Source organism: Cuculus canorus, chromosome 23 (assembly GCF_017976375.1).
Source record: "Cuculus canorus isolate bCucCan1 chromosome 23, bCucCan1.pri, whole genome shotgun sequence".
NCBI lineage: Eukaryota > Metazoa > Chordata > Aves > Cuculiformes > Cuculidae > Cuculus > Cuculus canorus.
This window is the reverse complement of record NC_071423.1, coordinates 5,555,510-5,576,914: the sequence shown is the minus strand read 5'-3', so window position 1 is coordinate 5,576,914 and position 21,405 is coordinate 5,555,510. Positions and strand designations below refer to the sequence as shown.

The 21,405-nt window shown below is 47.6% G+C and overlaps 1 protein-coding gene across 1 annotated transcript; it reads left to right on the top strand.

The window, feature by feature from the left end:
* The first annotated feature begins 2,173 nt into the window (after window positions 1-2,173).
* Window positions 2,174-11,600, top strand: ANKK1 (ankyrin repeat and kinase domain containing 1). Its single transcript, XM_009569933.2, has 8 exons — window positions 2,174-2,598; window positions 5,009-5,303; window positions 5,720-5,871; window positions 6,744-6,793; window positions 6,891-7,046; window positions 7,734-7,852; window positions 8,976-9,021; window positions 9,687-11,600. The coding sequence occupies exons 1-8, from the start codon at window positions 2,411-2,413 to the stop codon at window positions 11,033-11,035; spliced, it is 2,355 nt and encodes a 784-aa protein (XP_009568228.2). The 5' UTR covers window positions 2,174-2,410; the 3' UTR covers window positions 11,036-11,600.
* Window positions 11,601-21,405: the final 9,805 nt, after the last annotated feature.

Below are 21,405 nucleotides of genomic sequence, written 5' to 3'. Positions count from 1 at the left end.
CCAGGGGAGCCTCACCATACCAAGGGGTGTCCTGGGTGGCCAAGGGGCTACCACTGGTACTTGTTGTACCTTGCTTTTGCTGCACCAGCTGTGGGGAGGGCTCTGCAGACACCCGGAGTGTCCCTTGAGGATGTGCACATGCCAAGGAATCAGTACTGGAGAGTGGGGATTTTGAGCTGATTTCCTGTGTTCTGAATGCTGCTCAGCACCTCCGTGGGGAGGAAGCTGGTGGACCTCAGCCTCTGGCAGAACACATTCCTCCTCTCTGTCCTGAAACAGCTTCTGTCTCCATCCTGCTCCCAGTTGTTCAGTGCTGGGTATACTCTGTAAAATGCCTTCCCTAGCTGTGTGTTCCTTTCCTGCCCAACTGTGCTCCAACCGTTGCCAGCAAAATTGCACCGCACGTGCAATCTTAACCTTCAGCAACCACTGGAACTTTTGCTCTGTGTGCTGGTCCTGCCTGTTTGCAAGGTGTGTCCTGGGGAGGTCGGGTGGTGGTTTCCAGAGCTGTTAGGACTGATTTCATTGGATTGAGCTGTAGCTGGCAGGGCACTAGTTTGGGGCGAAGGGATGGGTGGTGAGCTGTTAGGAGCGGAGTTGAGGATGCGTGCATTGTAGGACCAGTGTGCAAAGCGAATTGGGGCTGGGTTTTCGAGAGTGGCCAAGGCTCCAGCCCTCCTCGACCATCTCAGCCTCCATCCTTCTGCATCTCGAGCCTGAGCAGGGCTATCGATAACTGTGGTGTTCCCATCAGCTTCAGAGAAGCACCACAAACTTGTGCCTTAGGAAACTCAGCAGCGAGCATGGCCATTGCCAGCTCCTGAGTTTGAGCACCGCTGCCCCAGTTCAGGTGTTCTTCAGGGTGGACGAGGGTAGAATCGCTCCCCAGTTTGGGGAAAAAGCAGGGAAGGTTCATTTCAAGAAATGTGAACTGCTGTTGCCCACAAAGGTGTAAATGAGTGGCGTGGTTGTCTCCCTTATAATAATTTTCTTTTGAAGCTATTAAAGCTGAGCCAGCTCCTGGAATGTGCCAGAGCTAATCGCCAGGAGATGCAGCTCACCTGGAAGCTCTGCCGAGGCAGGGAAGCAACAGCCGCTGCCGCTCTGCAGCCATGGAGTGTTTGCCTCCACTCTCTCACCTTTTCCTGAGCTTTCTTTAATAAAACTTGAGCGTTTCAGTAAGGTTTTTTCCCTGCCTGTGTCTGAACACGAGGGAATGGAGTCCCATCGTGCTTGTCCTCGGCTCTGAAGGTGTGTTGGCTGTTGAGTGTCAGCAAGGAGGAATGGAGATGGCTGGGGATGCTACCTAGGCAGAAGCATCACACTTGGTGGGCAGTGCTTAGGGAGTGGCAGGGAATCAAACAATCACACCTCAGCCTCTAATGCTTTCTTCCCCCTAAAAGGCTGCAGAGCCTGGCTGGCTTTTTCCCTTTTCCTTCTTTCCCTAAAGCCTTGCAGTTGTGAGTGATGACCCATTGCCAGAGCACCTCCTGCCAAACTTAACACAGAAGTAGTTTGCACTTCTACCTGGATCGGTCTTACCCCGAAGAACTTCTTCAGATCTGATATGCAGCAGTTCCAGGTCAAGACTCAATGACAATTACCCTTTAGAAATACGATTTATTGTTTGTATTGCAATAACACTGAGGAACCAGCGCCTCGTTGTGTTTGACATCGACTTACATAGACAGTCCCTGTGCTGAGCTGTTAAAGGCGTATACGCTCAAGACCCAGATGAGCGTCATTAAACCTTTTTTACAGCTGGGGAGTTAAGACATAAAGCAACTGGAAGCACACATGCTGTTCCCAGCTCTCACGTGGTGATGGTTAAACCGCTCAGACCAGCTCTTCCGTATTCTCTTGTTTCTTCCAATGCCCCTTGCAGGCATTCGCCAGCACAATTTACCCCTGAGGTAACCGCTCTGGCTCCCCGTGTTTGTTGTATTTCTAGTCACGTATTTTCGCAGGTTCACACGCTCATGTTTGCCACATGCCAGTTCTGGGGTCTTCTCTGCCTTCATCTGGAAAGTTTTCTACTTCTTTTCTTCATCTGGCTCACTTACGTGATGCTGCATGAGAGCTTTGTGCCTTTCTCCATTGTTTTACATCTCTTATCCTTCCAGCATTTGCCCACCCAGTGCTCGATAGGAGAGCGAGGGCGGCCGTATGGAAATGCAGACACATACCCAGCCTGGCCAAGCTCATTCCGATTCTCTGGAATTAATTAACGCAGCTAATTCTGCATACCAAATGAGAGCGTCTCTTAGGATCCACCTCTTGGCAGTAGGTAACATGGCTCATCTCAGGTAACTCCCTACTTCTCTGTGCAAGTCAGAAGTAGGAAGAGCTCCTTTATTCCTCTCTGACGCTGGCTGAGCAGGAGGCAGACAGCCAGGCTGCCCCTTCTGCCATGACTTCGGAAAGCGACCGGCAACTGGGCAGCTTAACTGTCTTTAATAAGGAGGATTTTGAAGACGACTGGATTAAAGTGGCCAGCGGAGGCTTTGGGCACGTTTACCAAGTCAAGCACAAGAAGTGGAGAACGGTGTATGCAGTGAAATGCTCTCCGTACCTCCTGCAGGACTCCAGCGTGGAGAGGTAACAGTTTGAATGGTCAATTAAAGCCATTTACAGTGATTTGGTGCTAAAACTCTGAGGGAAATGCTCAGATGGGTTCTTCTCCCTGGGAAGCCAAGGGGTTGGCACCCGAAGGGAGTGGAAGAAACACTCATGATCTGGAGATCTGCCTTTTCCTTTCTGTGTGTGTCTGTGTGCAAGTGGGGAAGGAACACAAATTCAGAACAATTAGCTCTGAAATCTGGAGGTTGAAGCAGGCATCTTAAAGTAAACACGGGCGTGTGGGCAAAACCAGGCTGATTGTTTATTTACGGCTTTCATTGGACATCGGGACTGATGGATATCTGTGAAACCAAATCAGTCATTAAAATCACCAGGTTTAAAGCTGCAGGACAGAGAATTTCTAGCTGTTTGATGGCTCACAAAGCTCCCGCGCTCACCTCCCTCTGCAGAAAGGCTCCTTTCTCCGTGGTGCATCCACACCTTTCATCTCCTTTTTGCTTTGCTTTCACCTGCGGAGGCTCTTCCATTGGATTTGGAGACCGGGCAAAGCAACCTCTGCCCATGCACAGGCAATACGGGCAGTCCTGGTGAAAAAACATCAGAGGCAGTGAAGGTATTTAGCCTAAAATTTTATTCCATTCAAGGATCCTGCCTGGTTAAAAATGACAACGCTTGTACAACTTTTCTTGTTGTATTACTGACAGCGACTGAGCTGCTTCCCTTGGAGCAGTGACCGTCTCCCAGTTTGTGCTGCTTAACACTCTTCAGATGTTTTGTTTGCATTTCATTCTCTTTTAGGGAAACAAAAATGAGTCAAATTAAGCAGTTTTACTTCTGTGTATATCAATTGTAGCGAATTTAATCATATGGCTCTCCTGGATTATTTCAGCTCGCAGTGCACATTCTGGGAATGTGGTTGAATGAACAGGAATGTGCATTGATTTTTCTTTTTAAAACCACTGTTTCTACTATCAGCAAGATTTGGAAAACTAAATCTGCAAATTTAGTGTGGGAAGAATATCTACCAGTAGACAGTACCTTTAATAATGGCTCTTGCTTTTCTCCCTTACAAACCTCATTTCTTGAGGGTCACCCTGCTTGTCCAACACCCACCTTCTCGCTGTACCTTCTCACCTGTCTGCACTAACAGTACCAATGCCTCCTCCTGGACTGACCTCGCTCCCTCCCCAGGATGCTGGTGCACTACAGGATCCAGCCAAACTGCTTGGAGCCTCTGATCCAGTAGGAGGTGTCCCTGCTCATGGCAGGGGTTGGAGCTGGATGGGCTTTGAGGTCCCTTCCAGCCCAAACCATTCCATCAGCAGGTCAACTCTCACCAGCCCCCAGCGTGCCTGGGAGCGAGTGATCAGGGGTTGTCCCCAGAAAGGAATCAGAACCACACAAGTCGCCTCTTTCTCCACGCCCATCATTTTCCTGGGAGGGGGAAGGATCAATCCGCATCCCTCTATGCTGCAGGTTGCAACTGTCTTCCTCTGTTAAGCCTTTCTTTTGCAGTGGGAAAGACAATACCTGAGATTCCTCAGCACAGAGGTTTGCTTTACGGTGGGGAGCCTGCTGGGGGAGGTCTGGCAGTGGGACTTGCTTAGCTGAACTATGTTTACAGCTATTAATGGCCTGGAATAATGTTGTTGCAAGCTCAGATTTGTTCCCAGGGTGTGCTTTTAAAATGAAGTTTTGGCACTTTACTGCTTGGCTGCTCTCAGCACGCTCTGGGCACTCCAACTCGTTCAGCAGGTTGGGAAATGTAAAGGTTTAGTGAAACAGGTCTGTCAAAAGTGGCAGTGATGGATGGAACATGTCTAGACTCCCTTTGGGAGCAGATTCCCCGTGCTCATGGACAGAAAGCTGCAGGTAGAGGTACAGCCGAGGTGTGCCCGCCGGCCGTGCAAGCCTCCGTCTGCTCAGGCTCAGCAGGTTCCTGCGTCATCGAGCCCTGGCTGCGCCGGGGCTGCCCTGCGGACACGCGGGGTATGAAGAAGGCATGGTTCACCACGCTGTGCCTGCTCCCAGCACCATCCTGAGAAGAGAAGCATCACTTGGGAGTCTCACCATAGCATGAGAACAAGCAGGTGGGCAAGGCTTTTTGTGAGAACTGAAGGTCTTGTAAGAGCTGGACCGAGATGGATGTTCTGATCTCTTTCTTTAGGAGCCTCCTGCTTGAATTTGACCAAGCAATCCTCAGCTCGTTTTGAAAAGCCGTAACACCTTAGGTTATATGTTAGATTTTAGTCTGCAAAAGTACGTTCTAGGATTGTATTATCACCAGTTTAATGGGCAAATCGGGATGAATCTCTTTGGAGTAGGCCGGGCTGCTTGGAAAGGCTGGATATTTCTAAGCTGCTATTAAGTAATTCAGCCTGTGAATTGACTGATACTATTTCTTCATTCCACTCGTTCATTTTTCCAGGACCAGTATGAACTGTCTGATGGAAGAGGCAACCAAGATGGAGAAAATCAAATTCCAGCACATTGTCACTATCTATGGGGTCTGCAACAGACCCTTGGGGATAGTGATGGAGTACATGGCGAGAGGCTCCTTGGAGAAAATCCTTCCCACTCACAAAATGTCCTGGCAGCTCAAATTCCGGGTTATCCATGAGATGGGCTTGGCTATGAACTTCCTGCATAGCATGACACCGCCTTTGCTGCACCTAGACCTAAAACCCGGGAACGTTCTTCTAGATGGGAACATGCACGTCAAGGTACAACCTTAATGCTGTGTCTGTAGGGACAGGCGACTTCCCAAATAAGAGACAGGTTCTTCTGCCAAATGAGTCCAGAATCCCAATAAGTTAGGTCCTTCAGGAATACTCAATAAAAGATTGACCAGCGGGGCTTGTAAGAGGCAACTGCTAAACAAGTTCTAGGGTAATCTCAAGATCATGCAGACAATCTGTGCCTGAACTGGGGACTTAGGGCTCTAACGTAGGAGGAAATGCTGATCCGCTGGACTCAAGAAAAACACCGACTATATTTTTACCAGGGTTTTATCGCATTTCAGGGGCTGGGCACCTCCTCATGTCCCTGATTATGAAGGATGGAGGTATCTCCTGGATAATATAAGGAGGGATGAGGTCATCAGCGTTACTGGGGAGGCTCTCATTTTTTCTTCTCGCAGATCTCAGACTTTGGGCTATCAAAATGGATGGAGCAGTCCAGCCGAATGCAATACATTGAAAGCTCTGCTTTGAGAGGCACTTTGAGCTACATCCCCCCCGAAATGTTCCTCCAGAACAGCAAGCCCCCAGGAATCAAATACGATGTGTACAGGTAAGGCTGCCTTTCCGTTCCGAGGGCACACGGGGCTGCTGCCTGGCTTTTGCTTATATCCAGGCTCTCTGTGTTGGTTAATGTCCTTGGTGGGGAACATAATGGGAGTGAGATGTGGCATTCCAGCCTCAGAGAGGAGAGTGAGGGGGAGAGGGATAACGACACTTTTTGCCGACTGCACCTCTATGCAGCGCCGATGCCGTGGGAGCGCAGACAGCATCGCCTCAGGTTCCATCACACCCCTTGGGTGGCTGGAAGTTCTTGTAGAAACAGAGTAAGAGCAGAGCCCAGCACTGACAATGCCTGCTCTGTCAGAGCACTCGCTGCTTAGATTTATTTTTCTTTTAAAACAACTGTAATATTGCTTGTCTTCTTCAGTGTTCAGCTCATTTTGTGCAGTAAAGAAAAGATTTCAACTTGGCTTTTTTCCTTTTGGCCAAAGTGCTTTGTCCCCGCTCACACAAGCTGCATATCATGAATATACATCTACATCACATGTGATGAATCTGGAATTCATCAGCTCCTTAGCCACCACGCAGTAACCCAAGACAAGAGCAGAGGAGGATTTGCATGGCCGCATGAGCTTGCGGTAGTCAAAGACTCTGAAACCCAATGTGAAAGCAGAAAGAGAGGCATCGAGAGCCTGACTTTCACAAGAAATGCTTTAAGTCACTCCTTCAGAGATATGAGGCATCAGAGAGAGATGTGATGATTCATAAGGTCTTGTCCTTCTGGTGTGGGGGATGAAATCCTTCCGTCCTGAAGAACTTCTTTCTTAATTTTCCAATTTCTCAAGAAGATGAAAGCAATAAGTGAATTTCATGTTCGTGTGCATATGGGAGTGATTGCTCATGATGTCTCATTGCCTGCAGCTTTGGAATTGTCATTTGGGAGGTACTTATGCAGAAGAAACCTTATGCAGGTAAATATGAACATTTCTTACGTGCTCTGCACTTATTAAACATTTATCGCAGCCGTCTTCACAGAGAAAAAGCCCTGTGCACGTTGCTGTTTTTCAGGAGCCAACATGATGGCCATTATTGTCAAGGTTGCTGCAGGGAAGAGGCCCTGCCTAGAACCCATCAGCGATGACTGGCCAGGGGAATGCCAGCAGATGGTTGACTTGATGAAGAGGTGTTGGGACCAAGACCCGAAGCAACGGCCAAGCTTTACAGGTGTAGTAGCTGATTGTGATCTGGATTAGCCAAAGGTTGGCAGCATGAATTAACAACTGGGAGATAATCATAGAATTACAGAATAGTTCGGGTTGGAAGGGACCTTAAAGAGCATCTAGTTCCAACTCTTCCTCCATGGGCAGGGACACCTCCCACTAGACCAGGCTGCCCCAAGCCCCATCCAACCTGGTCTTGAATGCCTCCAGGAATGGGGCAGCCACCACTGCTCTGGGCACCCTGTTCCAGTGTCTCACCACTCTCATGGTGAAGAAATTCCTCCTTATGTCTGGTCTAAATCTGTCCCTCTCCAGTTTATACCCATTGCCCCTCATCCTATCACTACAAGCCTTTGTGAACAGTCCCTCTCTAGGTTTCTTGTAGCCGCTTCAGGTACTGGAAAGTTGCTATAAGATCTCCTCAGAGTCTTCTCTTCTCTTGTCTTCTCCAGGCTGAACAATCCTAACTCTCTCAGCCTCTCCTTGTAAAACTACATATAATTATAACGGATAAAATCACATATAACTATTTGCCAGTTAAATTGGTACCCATTTGCTGTCAACACATCCTCTTTCTCCCTCTTTCTTCCTGCCCATGTGGAGGAGATGGGGAAGAATCCCACAGATGGGTCCTGATGGGCTTCTGACCGTCTGGGTGGGCTGCAGAGCTAACAGTCTTTTTGCTCTGCAGATATCCCTGTAGAAACAGACATGCTGCTCTCGCTGATACAAAGCCTTGTCGTGGATCCGGAGAACGAGCGCCTGGTTAGGAAGATGTCCCACAAGCCTGCCATCTCTGGGAACAAGCAGGTGAGGAAGGAATTTCCACTGAGTGCTTTCCCTGTTCTTGCCAGTTCTGGAGGATGTTTCCTCTCTCATCGCCGTTTATCATCAAACAGCAACCTTTGTGCAGTGTGTTTGCAGAGGCTGAGCATCCGTAAATCATTTATGGGGATAGGAAGAGTGTAAACAGATTTAGCAAGTTGGTCAATGTGTTAAATTATAGACAGTCTGAGAGGAAGAGCCCTCTTTCTGCCTTCTCAGATGAAGTTTTGCAGGTGTGCCCAGGGCAATGGTGGAGTCCCCATCCCTGGAGGGATTTGAAAGAGATGGGGATGTGGTGCTTAGGGATATCGTTTAGTGGTGAACTTGGCAGTGTTAGGTTTATGGTTGGACTTCATGATCCAGATCTTTTCCAACCTGAACTTACTCTGTGATTGCCTGAAATGGTTTATCGTGTAGGGTCATTAAAAGAAGCTCAAGCAGACACAGAATCGCAGCAGTTCCCCTCATGATGCTGGCACACGCACTCAGATGTCCATTTTCCAGCTCCATGGAACGGACGACATTCCAGTTTAAACAACTCCTGTAGAAGAAAAAAACCAAATACTTCGATCCCTGCGCTTCTCTAAGAAAATAATCAGTTTTCAGGGTAGCCGCATTTCTTTGCCCTGCTACTGCAGTCCAATCGTGCCTGGAAGGCAGCTTCCACGGGGAGAAGTGGCACCTGAGGACCATCGCTATTTTGAGGGTCTGCTGAGTTGTGCAGTCAGCAAGAAACAAGATGCCAGAGTAGAGAGGACTGAGGGGGTGTTTGGGTTCCCTGTGCCGCGAGGGAAATGATGAGCTGGGATGCTGCCAGGGGCACGTGCTGCCGTAAGGAAGCAGAATATATGTGTGTTTGGGAGCAAATGAGTAAAAGGAGGAAAATCTCATCGGTATTCAGAGATCATTTTCAGGCTCCCACATTCCTGTTAGCGTCACGATTTGCTCAGCTGAGTTTTGGGTGCAATAACAGGTTTGGGTAAACCCCCCTCGAAGGGCAATGCAAAATTCTAGAGCAGCAGCAAGGAAGAACTCTGTGTAAATGTGACTGAATGCAAACAAGCAACTTTGTCTTACGGCTTTTTCTTTTCCCCTTCCTGAAAATGAGAGTGACAAAGAAGAGTTCCCCTTCCCCCGAGACTCCAGAAGTGGTGGTAAGTGGGGAGCTTTTATTATACTGCAAAAATACAGGGGGAGCCTCCACAAAACAGCCTGTTTATCGCTCTCCAGTGACGAGAATGTGGCTTGAGAAAGTTGTCTGTGTGGATGATTCCTTTTTTTTTATAAAGTTAAGGAAAATATAAGCTGGGGAGGGGCTCTGGATCAGCAACAGGGTGAAGGGGAACGGTTTTGACCTGAAAGAGGGGAGATTGAGGTGAGATCTTGGGAAGAAATGTTTTGCTGTGAGGGTGGGGAGGCCCTGGCCCAGGGTGCCCAGAGCAGTGGTGGCTGCCCCATCCCTGGAGGGGTTCCAGGCCAGGTTGGATGGGGCTTGGAGCCCCTGATCCAGTGGGAGGTGTCCCTGCCTGTGGCAGGGGATGGGACTGGATGGGCTTTGAGGTCCCTTCCAACCTAAACCATTCCATGATTCTAAAATGAACTGTACAGAAACTAGCGGGTATGGTTTCCACGAGGGAGAGGCCAAATGTTCCACTGCTTTCTAAGAGGCTGCATATAGTGGTCTTGCCTCATTCTCTATGTCCAGAATACCTCATTCCACGCTATAAAGATTCACTTGTTCTCCCTCCCATCTTACGCACACGAAGCTATTTCACTTTCTCTTACTCTGTTTCTCCTATTTCGTTTCCCCTGCGTTTAGAAATTGATGATCAGAAGGTTCGTATCCCACCTTCCTACAGTGAAGCCGAAAGTCCAGAAGACATCCTGGCTGAAGAAATCAGTAGAGTCCATGAAAATGGCCTCACTTTGCTTCACTTCATGGTGATGCAGGGCAATGTGGAAAAGGTGAAGTTCTTCCTGAGCTGTAAAGCCAACGTGAACAGCCAGGCAGTCTGTGGCTACACCCCACTCATTATGGCTGTTCAGAAGAGGTCACCAGAGATCTGCTCAGCACTGATAGAGCACGATGCAGACGTCAATATGCCTGATGATGATGGCTGGACACCTCTTCACTTTGCTGCTCAGAATGGGGATGACAGAATTGTCCGCCTCTTGCTGGACCACCAGGCACAGGTAAACGCTCAGGAGCACGATGGGTGGACTCCTCTGCACTTGGCATCACAGAACAACTTTGAGAACGTGGCCCGAGTACTGCTGTCTCGCCAGGCTGACTCCAACACCCAGGAGGTTGATGGAAAAACTGCCCTCCACGTGGCAGCTTGCTTTGGACACGTCAGCTTGGTGAAACTGCTTGCCAGTCAAGGAGCAGACCTGGAGAAAAAGCAGAAGAACCACAGAACCCCACTTCATGTGGCCGTGGAGAGGGGGAAGTTCAGGGTAGTCCATTATTTGCTGAAGAACGGGACCTCTGTCAACAGCCTTGATCAAAACTATTACAGTGCCCTGCACCTGGCTGTGGCGAGAGGGAAGTATCTCATCTGTGAGAAACTCATCAAATATGGAGCCAACGTGGAGCTGAGGACAGACAAAGGTTGGACTCCCCTGCACCTGGCTTCTTTCAAAGGACACATTGAAATTATCCATCTGCTCAAAGACAGCCACGCCAAACTAAATGCCAAAGGAAGCATGGACTGGACACCACTTCACTTGGCTACTCGCTACAGCGATGAGCCGGTGGTCTGTGAGCTGTTGAGATGCGGGGCAGATCCCAACATCGCTGAGAAGTCAGAGTGGACCCCCCTCCACTTTGCGGTCCAGCGAGGCTCCTTTTTGACTGTCATCAATCTTCTGGAGTGTAAGGCAGATGTCAATGCTAAGAACAAAATGGGTTGGACGCCACTGCACCTTGCTGTCCTCAAAGGCAATATGGCCATCATAAAGACCTTGATTAAGGCCGGTGCTCTGCTCGATGTGGAAGATATCACTGGCTGTACAGCCCTGCAGTTGGCAATCAGACATCAGAGGGAAAACATCATTACGCTGCTTCAAGGCAAGGACTCGGTGGTAAATCCATCAGGGAACAGGACTCTGGTGAATGATGTTAAGGTTCCAAGAGCGAGGTTTGTCTCAGGAAGGACAGATTTGTAGATTCATCAAGCCTGGCATTGATGACTTGAGTTTTCCGATACCAGGTGCAATGACTTAAGCCACCAGTGGAAGGTGTCCCTGCCTCTGTCACCTGGTGATTACGGGAAAATAGCTTTCTTTTTATAAAATGCAACTTTCTAAGCATGGACACTAAAAGACTTAAAGAAAATGGAGCTGCAGAAAGAAGCTGACAAGTTATTTTCCAGAATCTGATCAAGCTTGTAGAACGTTTTGTCTTGGTGATGCTGGCTTTAGGCAATGCTTTCCTGTTTTAATACTTACAGTGCTGGGATGGAAATGGGTATCTGTACTCCCTTCCCATGTGGGACACGCTGCAATTGTGCACAATCACCCGTATATAGACATCTTCCACAGGTTTTATTGCTTTTATCCCATGTTTTCCTACAGAGCAGGTTGGTGTAAAACGGCTTTGGCCCAGGTGGGAATTGAATCATGAGATTCTCACCTGCTGCTGGAAATAGGCACCAAGCATATGGTGCAGCAATGTGTCAGCTTTGCTGACACCTCATTGCTGTAACAAGAATAAAATAAAACGAGGAAGAGAAATGACTACTTTGAAGTATTTAAATGCAATGCAGATAAAAGGAACTCCAGAATTAATTCCACTCTGACCTTCAGAAAAAAAAAATATAAGAGCCAAGAGCTTTTTCCCTGAGCACTCAAAGGACTCTCGGACCCACTCCACCCTTTAACCGCTGAGGCTGCAGTTAGAAAGATGCTCTGAGGGTAACCCCAAAAGTGGGTGCAGCTCCAAATCCTGTTCCTCGCCTTGAGGGCTGCCAACAAACCCCAGTCCTGGCAACAAAACTCAGCTGTGGGAGTCCCACAAATGGGTTGAAAGAGCTCTTTCTACTTAGAAAAGCAGAATCTATTTGGTATTACCCCAACCCCTCCTCCCCTTTGTTAGTTTTTGAAGAGCACAGGGCAGCTGGGACCATTAGCAGGTGATTGGCCTGGAGGAGGGGCAGCTGGGGTTAATAATGACCCGGTGTGGGGATTAGCTCACAGGGTGGGGTCTCCAAGAGCCTTCCTGCAGTCTCTGAGGGAGTGGAGTCTTCTGGAAAGCGGTGCTTAAGGTACTGAATTGATTTTTTATTCCTGAAAATAGGTTTCTGTGGATGAGAAGAACAGGCTTTTTGACAAATGCATCCTATTTCTCTGTCGGGTCCCATCTGTTGGGGTTGGGTTTGGTGGTGAGGAGTCGGGGGAGTTGCTCAGCAGTGGAGGTTGCTCAGTTGGTGGCTGGAGAACAGGGGAGGCTTTCTGACCCCAGAGAAGCTGTGACTGAACAGTTCATACACAAGAGAACTGGCTGTTGTCAGGGCAATGTCTCTGCTGGGAAGTAATTGATACCCATCAGGAGGATGTTCTAGAGCTTGCTGACTTCTCTGGAGAACATATTCTTTATGCATCCAATTTGAGTGTTTTAGAGCTTGCTTCCTTTGGAGAACATATATTCTTTATGGATTCAATTCAGATGTTTTAGAGCTTGCTTGCTTCTCTGGAGAAAGATATTCTTTATGGATTCTATTCAAATGTTCTAGGGCTTGCTTATATTTCTGGAGAAGATATATTCTTTATGGATTCAGTTCAAATGTTCTAGGGCTTGCTTACTTCTCTGAAGAACATATATTCTTTATGGATTCAATTCAGATGTTCTAGAGCTTGCTTACTTCTCTGCAGAAAGATATTCTTTATGGACTCAATTCAAATGTTCTAGAGCTTTCTTACTTCTCTGGACAACATATATTCTTTATGGACTCAATTCAGGTGTTCTAGAGCTTGCTTCTCTGGAGAACATATATTCATTATGGATTCGATTCTTTTGTCATGGTGAGTAGCTCTTCTGTGCAGCTTGTGTCAATCTTTCCATGGCTTGCTAAGTGCTCCCGAAACACACCTGGGTTGGCAGCTTTCTTTCATCCTCTTAGCTAGAAAGGTGTTGCAATGTAAACAAACAATCCGCAGCTCCACAGAGGAGAGGGTGGACGTTATTACCTTGGAGGCATTAACAAGAATTGCTTTTACTCCTTTATAGATGGAGAAATAGATGGAGAATGTCTCCTTGTGTATGCAGTGCACTTCAGGTCGCGGTAAAGAAGCCAAAGCAATAATGCAAACATGGAATTTGCTTCCTATGGCTAAAGGGTGGTGGGTTCCAAAGAAACAGGTTTACCAGGTCTGGACAGAGAAGTGTTCCAGCTCCAGTGGTGGCGCTTGTGCTGAGGGATGTGACTGCGCTGGAGCTTTCTTCTCTAGCTGGACACCAGCAGCTCTTCTTGGTCTCTCTGTGTTTCCGGAGTTGTCTGTAGTGCTTTGGCCATGCAGAACTGTTGTAGTGGGTCTTTATCTCACAAGGGTGAGTGGTATATGAAATACCAAAGGGAGCTGTGATTCAGTTCTGGCCAAGAACTGCTCTGGTACAGGGAGGTTCTGTCTGGTGGCTTCCTCTAGGCGTGGTGCGTCTGAGAAATGCTTCTTGTCCAGGAATAGCTGGTGGTTGTTTGATCAGGACAGAGCAGAACGTCCGGTTTGGGATGCTCCATGAGAACACGGCTGTGTTGTGTTGTTCGGCACCGCAGGCTTTTCCTCACATCAGCTTTATCCGCTGAAGCTCTCTGGGCTACACTCAACAGAAGATCCGGAGGTGTGATTGTCTGCTATTAAATAACTCCTATCTGCTTCTCATGCATTTATTTTCCTTTTGACATCTGACCAGTGGAACGTATCACGAGGACGTTATGACGCGCTGGGGGCAGCCTGCATCCCCGAGGGTGGGATGGGCTGCTTTTCTGTGGGAGAGGCTGCAACCAGCTGTGGAGAGCACGAGGGGCTTTCCTGAACCCCAGAGGTAGGAAGCTGCCCCTTTATCCTCCCCTCTTATTGCAGGGCATAGAAATCTTTGGCTTCCAGGCTTGCCTCCTGCTTGGATGGGGGTCCAGCGCCCTGCCCTGCGCGCTGGGAACGCGATCGGTGTCTGTGCAATGTGGCCTTGCAGTGATCCGCTTTTATATCTTGAAGGAAACCTTTCACGTTTCTTGTAGGCCAAAAGGTTTTCTTCTGGCTGTGTAAAAAAACCTAATTTATTACATTATGAAGGGTTATAGCTGACGCTGTTTTCGAGTGAACCGTATGCTGTGAGAAAATGGATGGTAGGAAGATGTTGAAGTGATTCATTCAGTGCTGCCTGATATCATCCGCATCTTGAAAAGGTTAAAAAGCTCAAACTCTGCTAATTTCACTTTCATATTAACTTAAAATATTATTGTGTAATACAGTTGAACTCTGTTTTACGTGATGCTTTGACACCAAGGCAAAACCCTGAGATACTATTTAAAAGTGAGCTATATTAACATGATTCATTTTTAGCATTTGCCATGGGCGAAGCAAGGCGCCGTGCGGGTTATGAATTGAAATGCTGCTGAGGTTCCATTTTTCAGGGAGCTTAAAAAAATGTACCTTTTTTTTTTTTTTGCATCAAAAGCGAGCTTGAGGTACTCAAGAATGGAAATAGTCTTTGCCTGCCTGCTCAGGCTCTCCGCCTTCCAAAATCAGCTTAAGATACTCCTTTTCAAAGGGGTGGAGGAGGAAAGGGGACGTACAGAGAGGGATTAGAGGCTGCTGGAACTGAGACAAAGAACTGTGTAGCTTGTACCCATCATAAGACACGGAGTGAACTTCCTATCATCTGTGCTGTTATCTCCTTAGTTTTCTTCCTTCCTTTCCCCAGTTTTATCTCCCGAAGGGATGCCTTGTGCAAAGACCGCATAGGCGTGAACCGAATCATTTCAGACAGCTCCCGTCTTAGTTCTTGCTCGTGGATGATGTTCACTTTTGTACCGATGGAGTGCTCTGCCCAGAGAGAGCAGCTGCAGAATCGCCCTGTAGGTGATGGGGGAGCATCGCTTGCTCAATACACTCCTCATCTTTTTTTTTTTAGCCATTATAGTATTTCCCTGCCAAATAGTTAAAGCCATCTGTTTGGCTCTGAAATCCAGAGCTGCTTCCTAGTGTTGGCTGCTAAGCATTCCCTGTCTTCCGTGCAAGACATGGGCACAGGCAGTGTTTGAAAGAGGCTGTTCTGCTGCTACTGCTTTTCCTTACTCATCACTTGAAGAGAGGAAGGATAATGATATCTTCTGCAATAATGACACCTCTTACATTAAGGCAGTGCCCAAGGAATTGAGGGAAGGTGGCAAATTGAAGTCTAAATACAAAGGTCCGAAGTGACTCTCGGAATGCCACCCACCTCCAGTGGACCTTCCGCACAGAGGTGGCTGCGTGGGGTTATCCATTTCTTGGTAGTAGGGGAAAGCCTGCAATTTCCTGTTTTGAATCTCCTCGCAATTGCTGAGCTTTGTGAAATGATACTGTATTTGTCCTGTCTGCTCCCTGTGCTTCTCAGTGCCTCGAAATGAGCTTGATTTCAATATGCTTTTATTGCTTAAACCGTGCAGGGAGCAGGATTGTGGCTAATATCTTCTGTTTCTGATGGCTTTGCGTTACAGGAGAATGAAAATGATAAGCCTTTGCACACATCTTGCTGATGTTATGGTTACCTTCTTGGATTCAGTGACACACTGAAAGCAAATTGCATTACGTGGCATTAACCACGGCAAAATTGGGGATGGCTGTCTGGATAATATACACGTGTTCTAGGGGAGAACTCCTTCACAGTAACCCTTGCTAAGGAAATAGTTCAGTTTTGTTCCCCTAAGGGGGTCCTTCAACACCCTCACACTTGGACGTTCATGTAGGATGGGGCATCCGTGTCTTCTCTGGGTGACCTGGGCCTCCCCACCCTCACAGGAAAACATTTCTTCCTAAAAACTCATCTCAATCCGCCCTCTTTCAGCTGAAAACCATTCCCCTCATCCTATCACTACAATCCTTGATGCAGAGCCCCTCCCCAGCTGTCCTGGAGCCCCTTTCCATACTGGAAGCCGCTCTAAGGTCTCCCCAAGCCTTCTCTTCTCCAGGCTGAGCTTCTGGTGGTGGCTCCTGGGTAGGGTGGGGAGGACAGGACAGGTTCTTTTTCTGTGGAAAGACCCCATTAGCACCAGCAGTGCTGCTCACAGGGGTGCCTGGAGCTTTGGTGGGAAGAGCAGGACTCAACCGTGTGCAGCCACCACTGAAGCCACGTGCCGTGCCACCGGAACAGCGCTCGCCGTGCCTAGCATCAAACAGAGGGGTGTTCGAAGCAAAGCGGAAGCTTTGCCTCTAATTAAAATGTCATACTTTTCCTAGTGAAACAGCCTGGAAATCTCGTGCGGAGACCTGAGCTGTTGAGCTGTTGTTAAGCTGTCAAAGGCGTAACGTTAAAGAAGGATGAGGCGTAGACAGATAGCTCTCCCTTGGTGCGACATTTTACTCCAGTATCACTTTGAAGATGTTTTTCTTGGCAGCGATGCTTGAAATTCTGCAAGATGATGGATGTGACTGGCAGCAGGGATGCGAGTCTCCCTGTTCTGTGGTAGGAATGTCTTTAAAAAGAGAAAAAAATACTCAACAGCCAAATAACTCAAAACTGAAGCCAGTCTAGGGTGTGTGAGGGGGGTGATTTGGGCTCTTTTTGGTTTGGTTTTTGTTTTTTTAGGGAGGTGTTTGGCGTTTCATGGTTTTTTGTGGTTTGGGTTTCCTGGTGGTTTTTTTCCCCCCAAAAAAATACACGATCTCAAGGGTTCAGATTTGTGATGGGAACCTCTGCTGTTCATTTCACTCCCTTTAATCTCCAGGTAGCAGCTGGGGGTGAGGGGAAGCCAGGCGTGAAGGGCTGACTCCTGCTTGCTGTGCACAGAACGCGTTTCCCAGCCTGGATGCGCTGATCACAATTGTTGCTTTTGCTGAGTTGTAGAGACATCAGAATTAAAAGCATATGGTTCGCTTCCCCGTGCCTTATCCATATGCATGCGCTTCTTTGCTGATCTCTGCCTATTCCTGCGATGCCATTGGTGATAGATGAGGGGAGGAACAGGAAAGCAGCTGGGGAACGAGCTAATTTGATGTGGAAAGTGAAGGACTTTGGGTATTATATATTTTTTTATTGATATGTTTTTTACATCTCTGACCTTGATGTTAGCTAATGTCATGTGATCTGGAGATGTTCAAGGCCAGGTTGGATGAAGCTTGGAGCCCTCTGGTCCAGTGGGAGGTGTACCTGCCCATGGCAGGGGTGCAACAGGATGAGGTCCTTTCCACCCCAACCCATTCCATGGTTCTATGATCTTTTTTTTATCCTTTCCTCTTTTCTTGGGAAGCAAAGGTGAAAGGTTTAGGACACCAGAATCCCTCACAAATGCTGAGCAATGCCAGGCATTAGAGGCTTAATTATTCAATAAGGATGGTTTGGGTTTTATTCTTGGTGTTCACGTCCAGCTCTAAGAATCCTGCAGCTAAAATCTAGAAAGCAAGTCGTATGGGTCTTCAGCAATCTGGACGTGTCTGCAAGTGCTGAGCTCTAGCAAACCTCTGGCTTTGCTGATTCAGTGACCCCACCAGCTGCTGGTTGGGCAGAACACAGGCAGATGTTCTCCAAAGTCTCTTGGTTAAAATGGAACCCAGGCTTTGGAGGGAGCATGGGTTTGGTTTTGATACCAGACAGCCTAGATCCTGCTTTGAGAGTCTCTGCATGGTAACGTAAACAGCAATTATAACAATAGCTGTCCTCAACCATAATTTTTGTAACGCGGGACTCCGGTAATTCTGTGATTTGATAAATTTTATCCAATACTCTCAAGTACCCATATAAAATGAGCAGGATGCTAGAAATGGGGAATTAGCCTGGAATAAATCTTCTCTTCAAAACTGACAAAGAGAACACCAGAACAGAAATGACCCATTCAACATATGCTCTATTGGAACATCGATAGTACAGCACATGTTGCTTGGTAACCGGTCCCGAGTGAAACAAAGAGGGCATTCGGAAGAGCCCTCCTTGGAATAATAACCCCTTGCGATGAGGGCCGGCGCAGAGAGAAGGCTGCCGCGAGGAAGCGGTGTTCAGCTGTGCTCTAACCTGGGGAGGGTCCTCAAGGGCCAATTCCACAACCAAGAGTCGGATGTTCCTCTGCGTTCATTTGTGCTGTGCACGTGGCTGCATTGGAAGCTTTGGGCCGGAGCTGCTCGCGTTTACCTGGTTTGCAGGGAGCTAATCGCCTCTCGAGGTGCTCTGCAAAACAGGAGCTGTGGGACCCTCAGACCTTCTCTGTACAGCGCTGGCTCTTGGCTCGAGTGATATTGATTCAGTTGGGGGAAGTCAATGCCTCCACTGCTTAATATCATTGGAAATATTTACACCGAAAAGAGAAATCCAATTGCCACATAACTCAGCAGCTCATGGCTGTCACTGCTCTGACAGAAGAAACAAAACTCGGCTCATATGTCATAGAATGTTCTCTAGCAGAGCTTAATTAAATTTATAATGAAAATAACAGGGGATTAAGAAGACGCGAGGGAAATACATTCCTCTTGCAGAGCATTACAGAGGTGATAGAAGCAGTTTGCAGAGAAAATTACCTGTTTGCTGCTCAGCTTCTATAGAAATTAAATGAGTCTTTACAAACTCTGGAAAACCACATTCCAGCCTCCGCTTTGTGACTGTGCAACTTGCAGCTTCTTTCTAAAATTAATCGCAGGTCTCCATCCTCCCCTTTTTCCCTTGTTCAAATACATTTTACTCTTTTGTCCCTGCCGATAAATATACTGATGATTATATCATGTTCTTAACCAAGAGCTGCCAACGCTGACAGCTGAGGCAGTGTGTGTCACTGGTGCCTTCTGAAAGGAGCAGTAATAGGACATAAATCCTCTAAAAGGCTTGGGTTTGAGCGCACTGTTCAGACTCTTCAGAAGACCAAAGTCGTTGACCCTTAGGCCTCATGAAAATCGTGTCTTTGAGGTGTCCAAAGTCACTTGGGTGAATCGAGCAGCGTTCCTGCCTTTGCCACTGACCTTCTTTGGGAAGGGAAGGGTAAGTGCTGCTCCAGCACGAGGTGTTTCTTCTCTCATTAGCGTTAGCAGCGTCTCCAAGTCTTGAGTGGACTGAAAGGATTGTCCTCGTGCTTGCAGGGATGGCTCAGAGCATTGCCTACAGCGCCCCAAACTTGGGGTGAAAGGCAGCTGTACCTGCCAAAGGACCTTCCTCGCCCATGTTTGGGGCGTTTGTACAGCAGTGGATTCTCAGCACTCTGTTCGCAGGCAAAAATAATATAAAATTTCACATGAATCTTGCTGCACGTCTTATTTTCTGCAGGGTTATTTTTCCTGTTGCATCCAGGGTGGGGGAAGGAGAAGAGGCTTTCCCAGTAACCAGAAAAAAAGATTTCTATGATAGGTTTGGGATGGTCACTCACTGGTCTACTGATATTTGTAAACACTCTGGGATCTGTAAATGGGAAGCAGGAAGAGCCAGGTTTTCTTTTGCTTCTGCATGCCAGACGTGCCCTGGCTTTCTTTGGACCTGTGCTCTTGGATCAGAAGAGCACTTGTGTGATATCTCTGTGTGGATGTGGTTAGGAAACGAAGGCTAGTAAAAGTTCCCGTGGCTTAGAAAAACACCCCACCACTATGATATTGGATTACTTCCCACATTTCTTCGCTACTGCCCTTTGCACAGGGTTGAAAGCACCACTGCTCTGATTCCCGTGAGCTCTTTCTCAGGCCACTCAGTGCTCCGTTTAATTCACTGTCCTTTGGGCACACTGAGCCATCCATCTGCGTTCCATCACCACCGCTTCTGCCCCACAGATCCACGGGGTAATGGCCAGGGAGTGGATTTTAACACTTCGCTTCTCAACAAACACCACACAAACAGATTCAATAGCGAGTAAATATATTGATGATCCATCCCAAGGAGCTGTTAGTGTGCATCTCATTCTTAGCGAAGGGCTGAAAGCTGGGGCTGGTATTGATCTCTTAAGTGCTGTCTGCTTGCTTAGTTCCGTGTCTGGCTATAAACTATTTTTCACTTGAGAAATGTACAGCCTAACTAACAGCAAGTGAGCACGTGGGGATTTGTTATGCGTAGAACAGAGTAATACAAACTTGTGATGAAAACGTTGTTTGCAGGAGAGATGGTTTGTCCTGGTGAAAAGGCTTTGTGGACACTTCAGGAAGAGATTTAAGTCTTCCGTGGGGAGCTCTGTACAGTAAAATGTTTTGAAGTGAAACCTTTTCACTTTGCGTTTGTGTTTTGCATAAAATCAAACATCAAATATTTTTGCTGTTGAGTCTTGTTGGCCAGAAGGCTCATTCTGGGGGAAAAATGAGAGGTGTGTCATTGATGAAGAGGGGTCACTGCAACAAACTGCTCTTGCTGATGCTGCACCCTTACAAGGTCTTAATTTCTCCCCCCAAAAAGCTGTAGAAAGTGTCTGGATTGAGGAGGGTCAGGCTCGGCTTATGACTAGCACACGTACAGAGATGAGTCTCCTGATCCTTCTAGGAAAAGGGTTGGAGGAAAGGATTGGAAAATCATTGCTATTATCTCACCCCTTTTCCAAAACTTGGGAAAGAAGAAGAGAAGGCTCTGAGGAGACTTTAGAGCAGCCTTCCAGTACTCGAAAGGGGCTGCAAGGAAAGCTGGGACAGACTTTTTGACAAGGTCTGTTGTGACAGGACAAGGAGTGATGCTTTTCAACTGTGGGAGGGGAGATTTAGACTGGATATAGGGAAGAAATTGTTTGCACTGAGGGTGGTGAGGCCCTGGCACAGGTTGCCCAGGGAAATAGTGGAGGCCCCATCCATGGAAACGCTTAAGATCAGGTTGGATGAGGCTCTGAGCAGCCTGATGGAGGCAAAGCTGTCCCTGCTCCTGCAGGGGGTTGGACTGTGTGGCCTTGAAGGTCCCTTCCAACCCAAAGCGCTCTATGATTCTATGAAAAAAAAAATTTGCCTAAGAGATTTTTCTCCAGACTAAGGACTACTATCGCTCACAAGTACATGATTAATGGTTCTCCAGCAGTTCTGCAATTTAGCCCTCCCAATTCACTGATCAAAGTGGCTCTTCGGGAAATAGCTTTAAAAGAAAAAGATAGTCCTGAACACAGAAGCACAGGAGTGTTGGGCGAAAAGGTGTCCCAACAGATCTCATTGCAGCAGACATCTGCTCATCTTCTCATGGCCCTTGGAAAGTCTCTTACTGTCTTTCTTATTGATGCTTGTGAGCGATTAGCCTCTGAGGTGGAGGGCAGATAAGTCCTGTTGTGCCTCTTGCCCTCAGGCAACTGTGGTCTACCAGACAGCACAGTAACAGTAGGGGAGAAGGGAAGATCAGTTGTTCCTGCTAGGAAAAGAAACTGCTCTTATGACAAAAGTGTTTATCTTTGGCTGCCTTTTTTACTGATACAGCT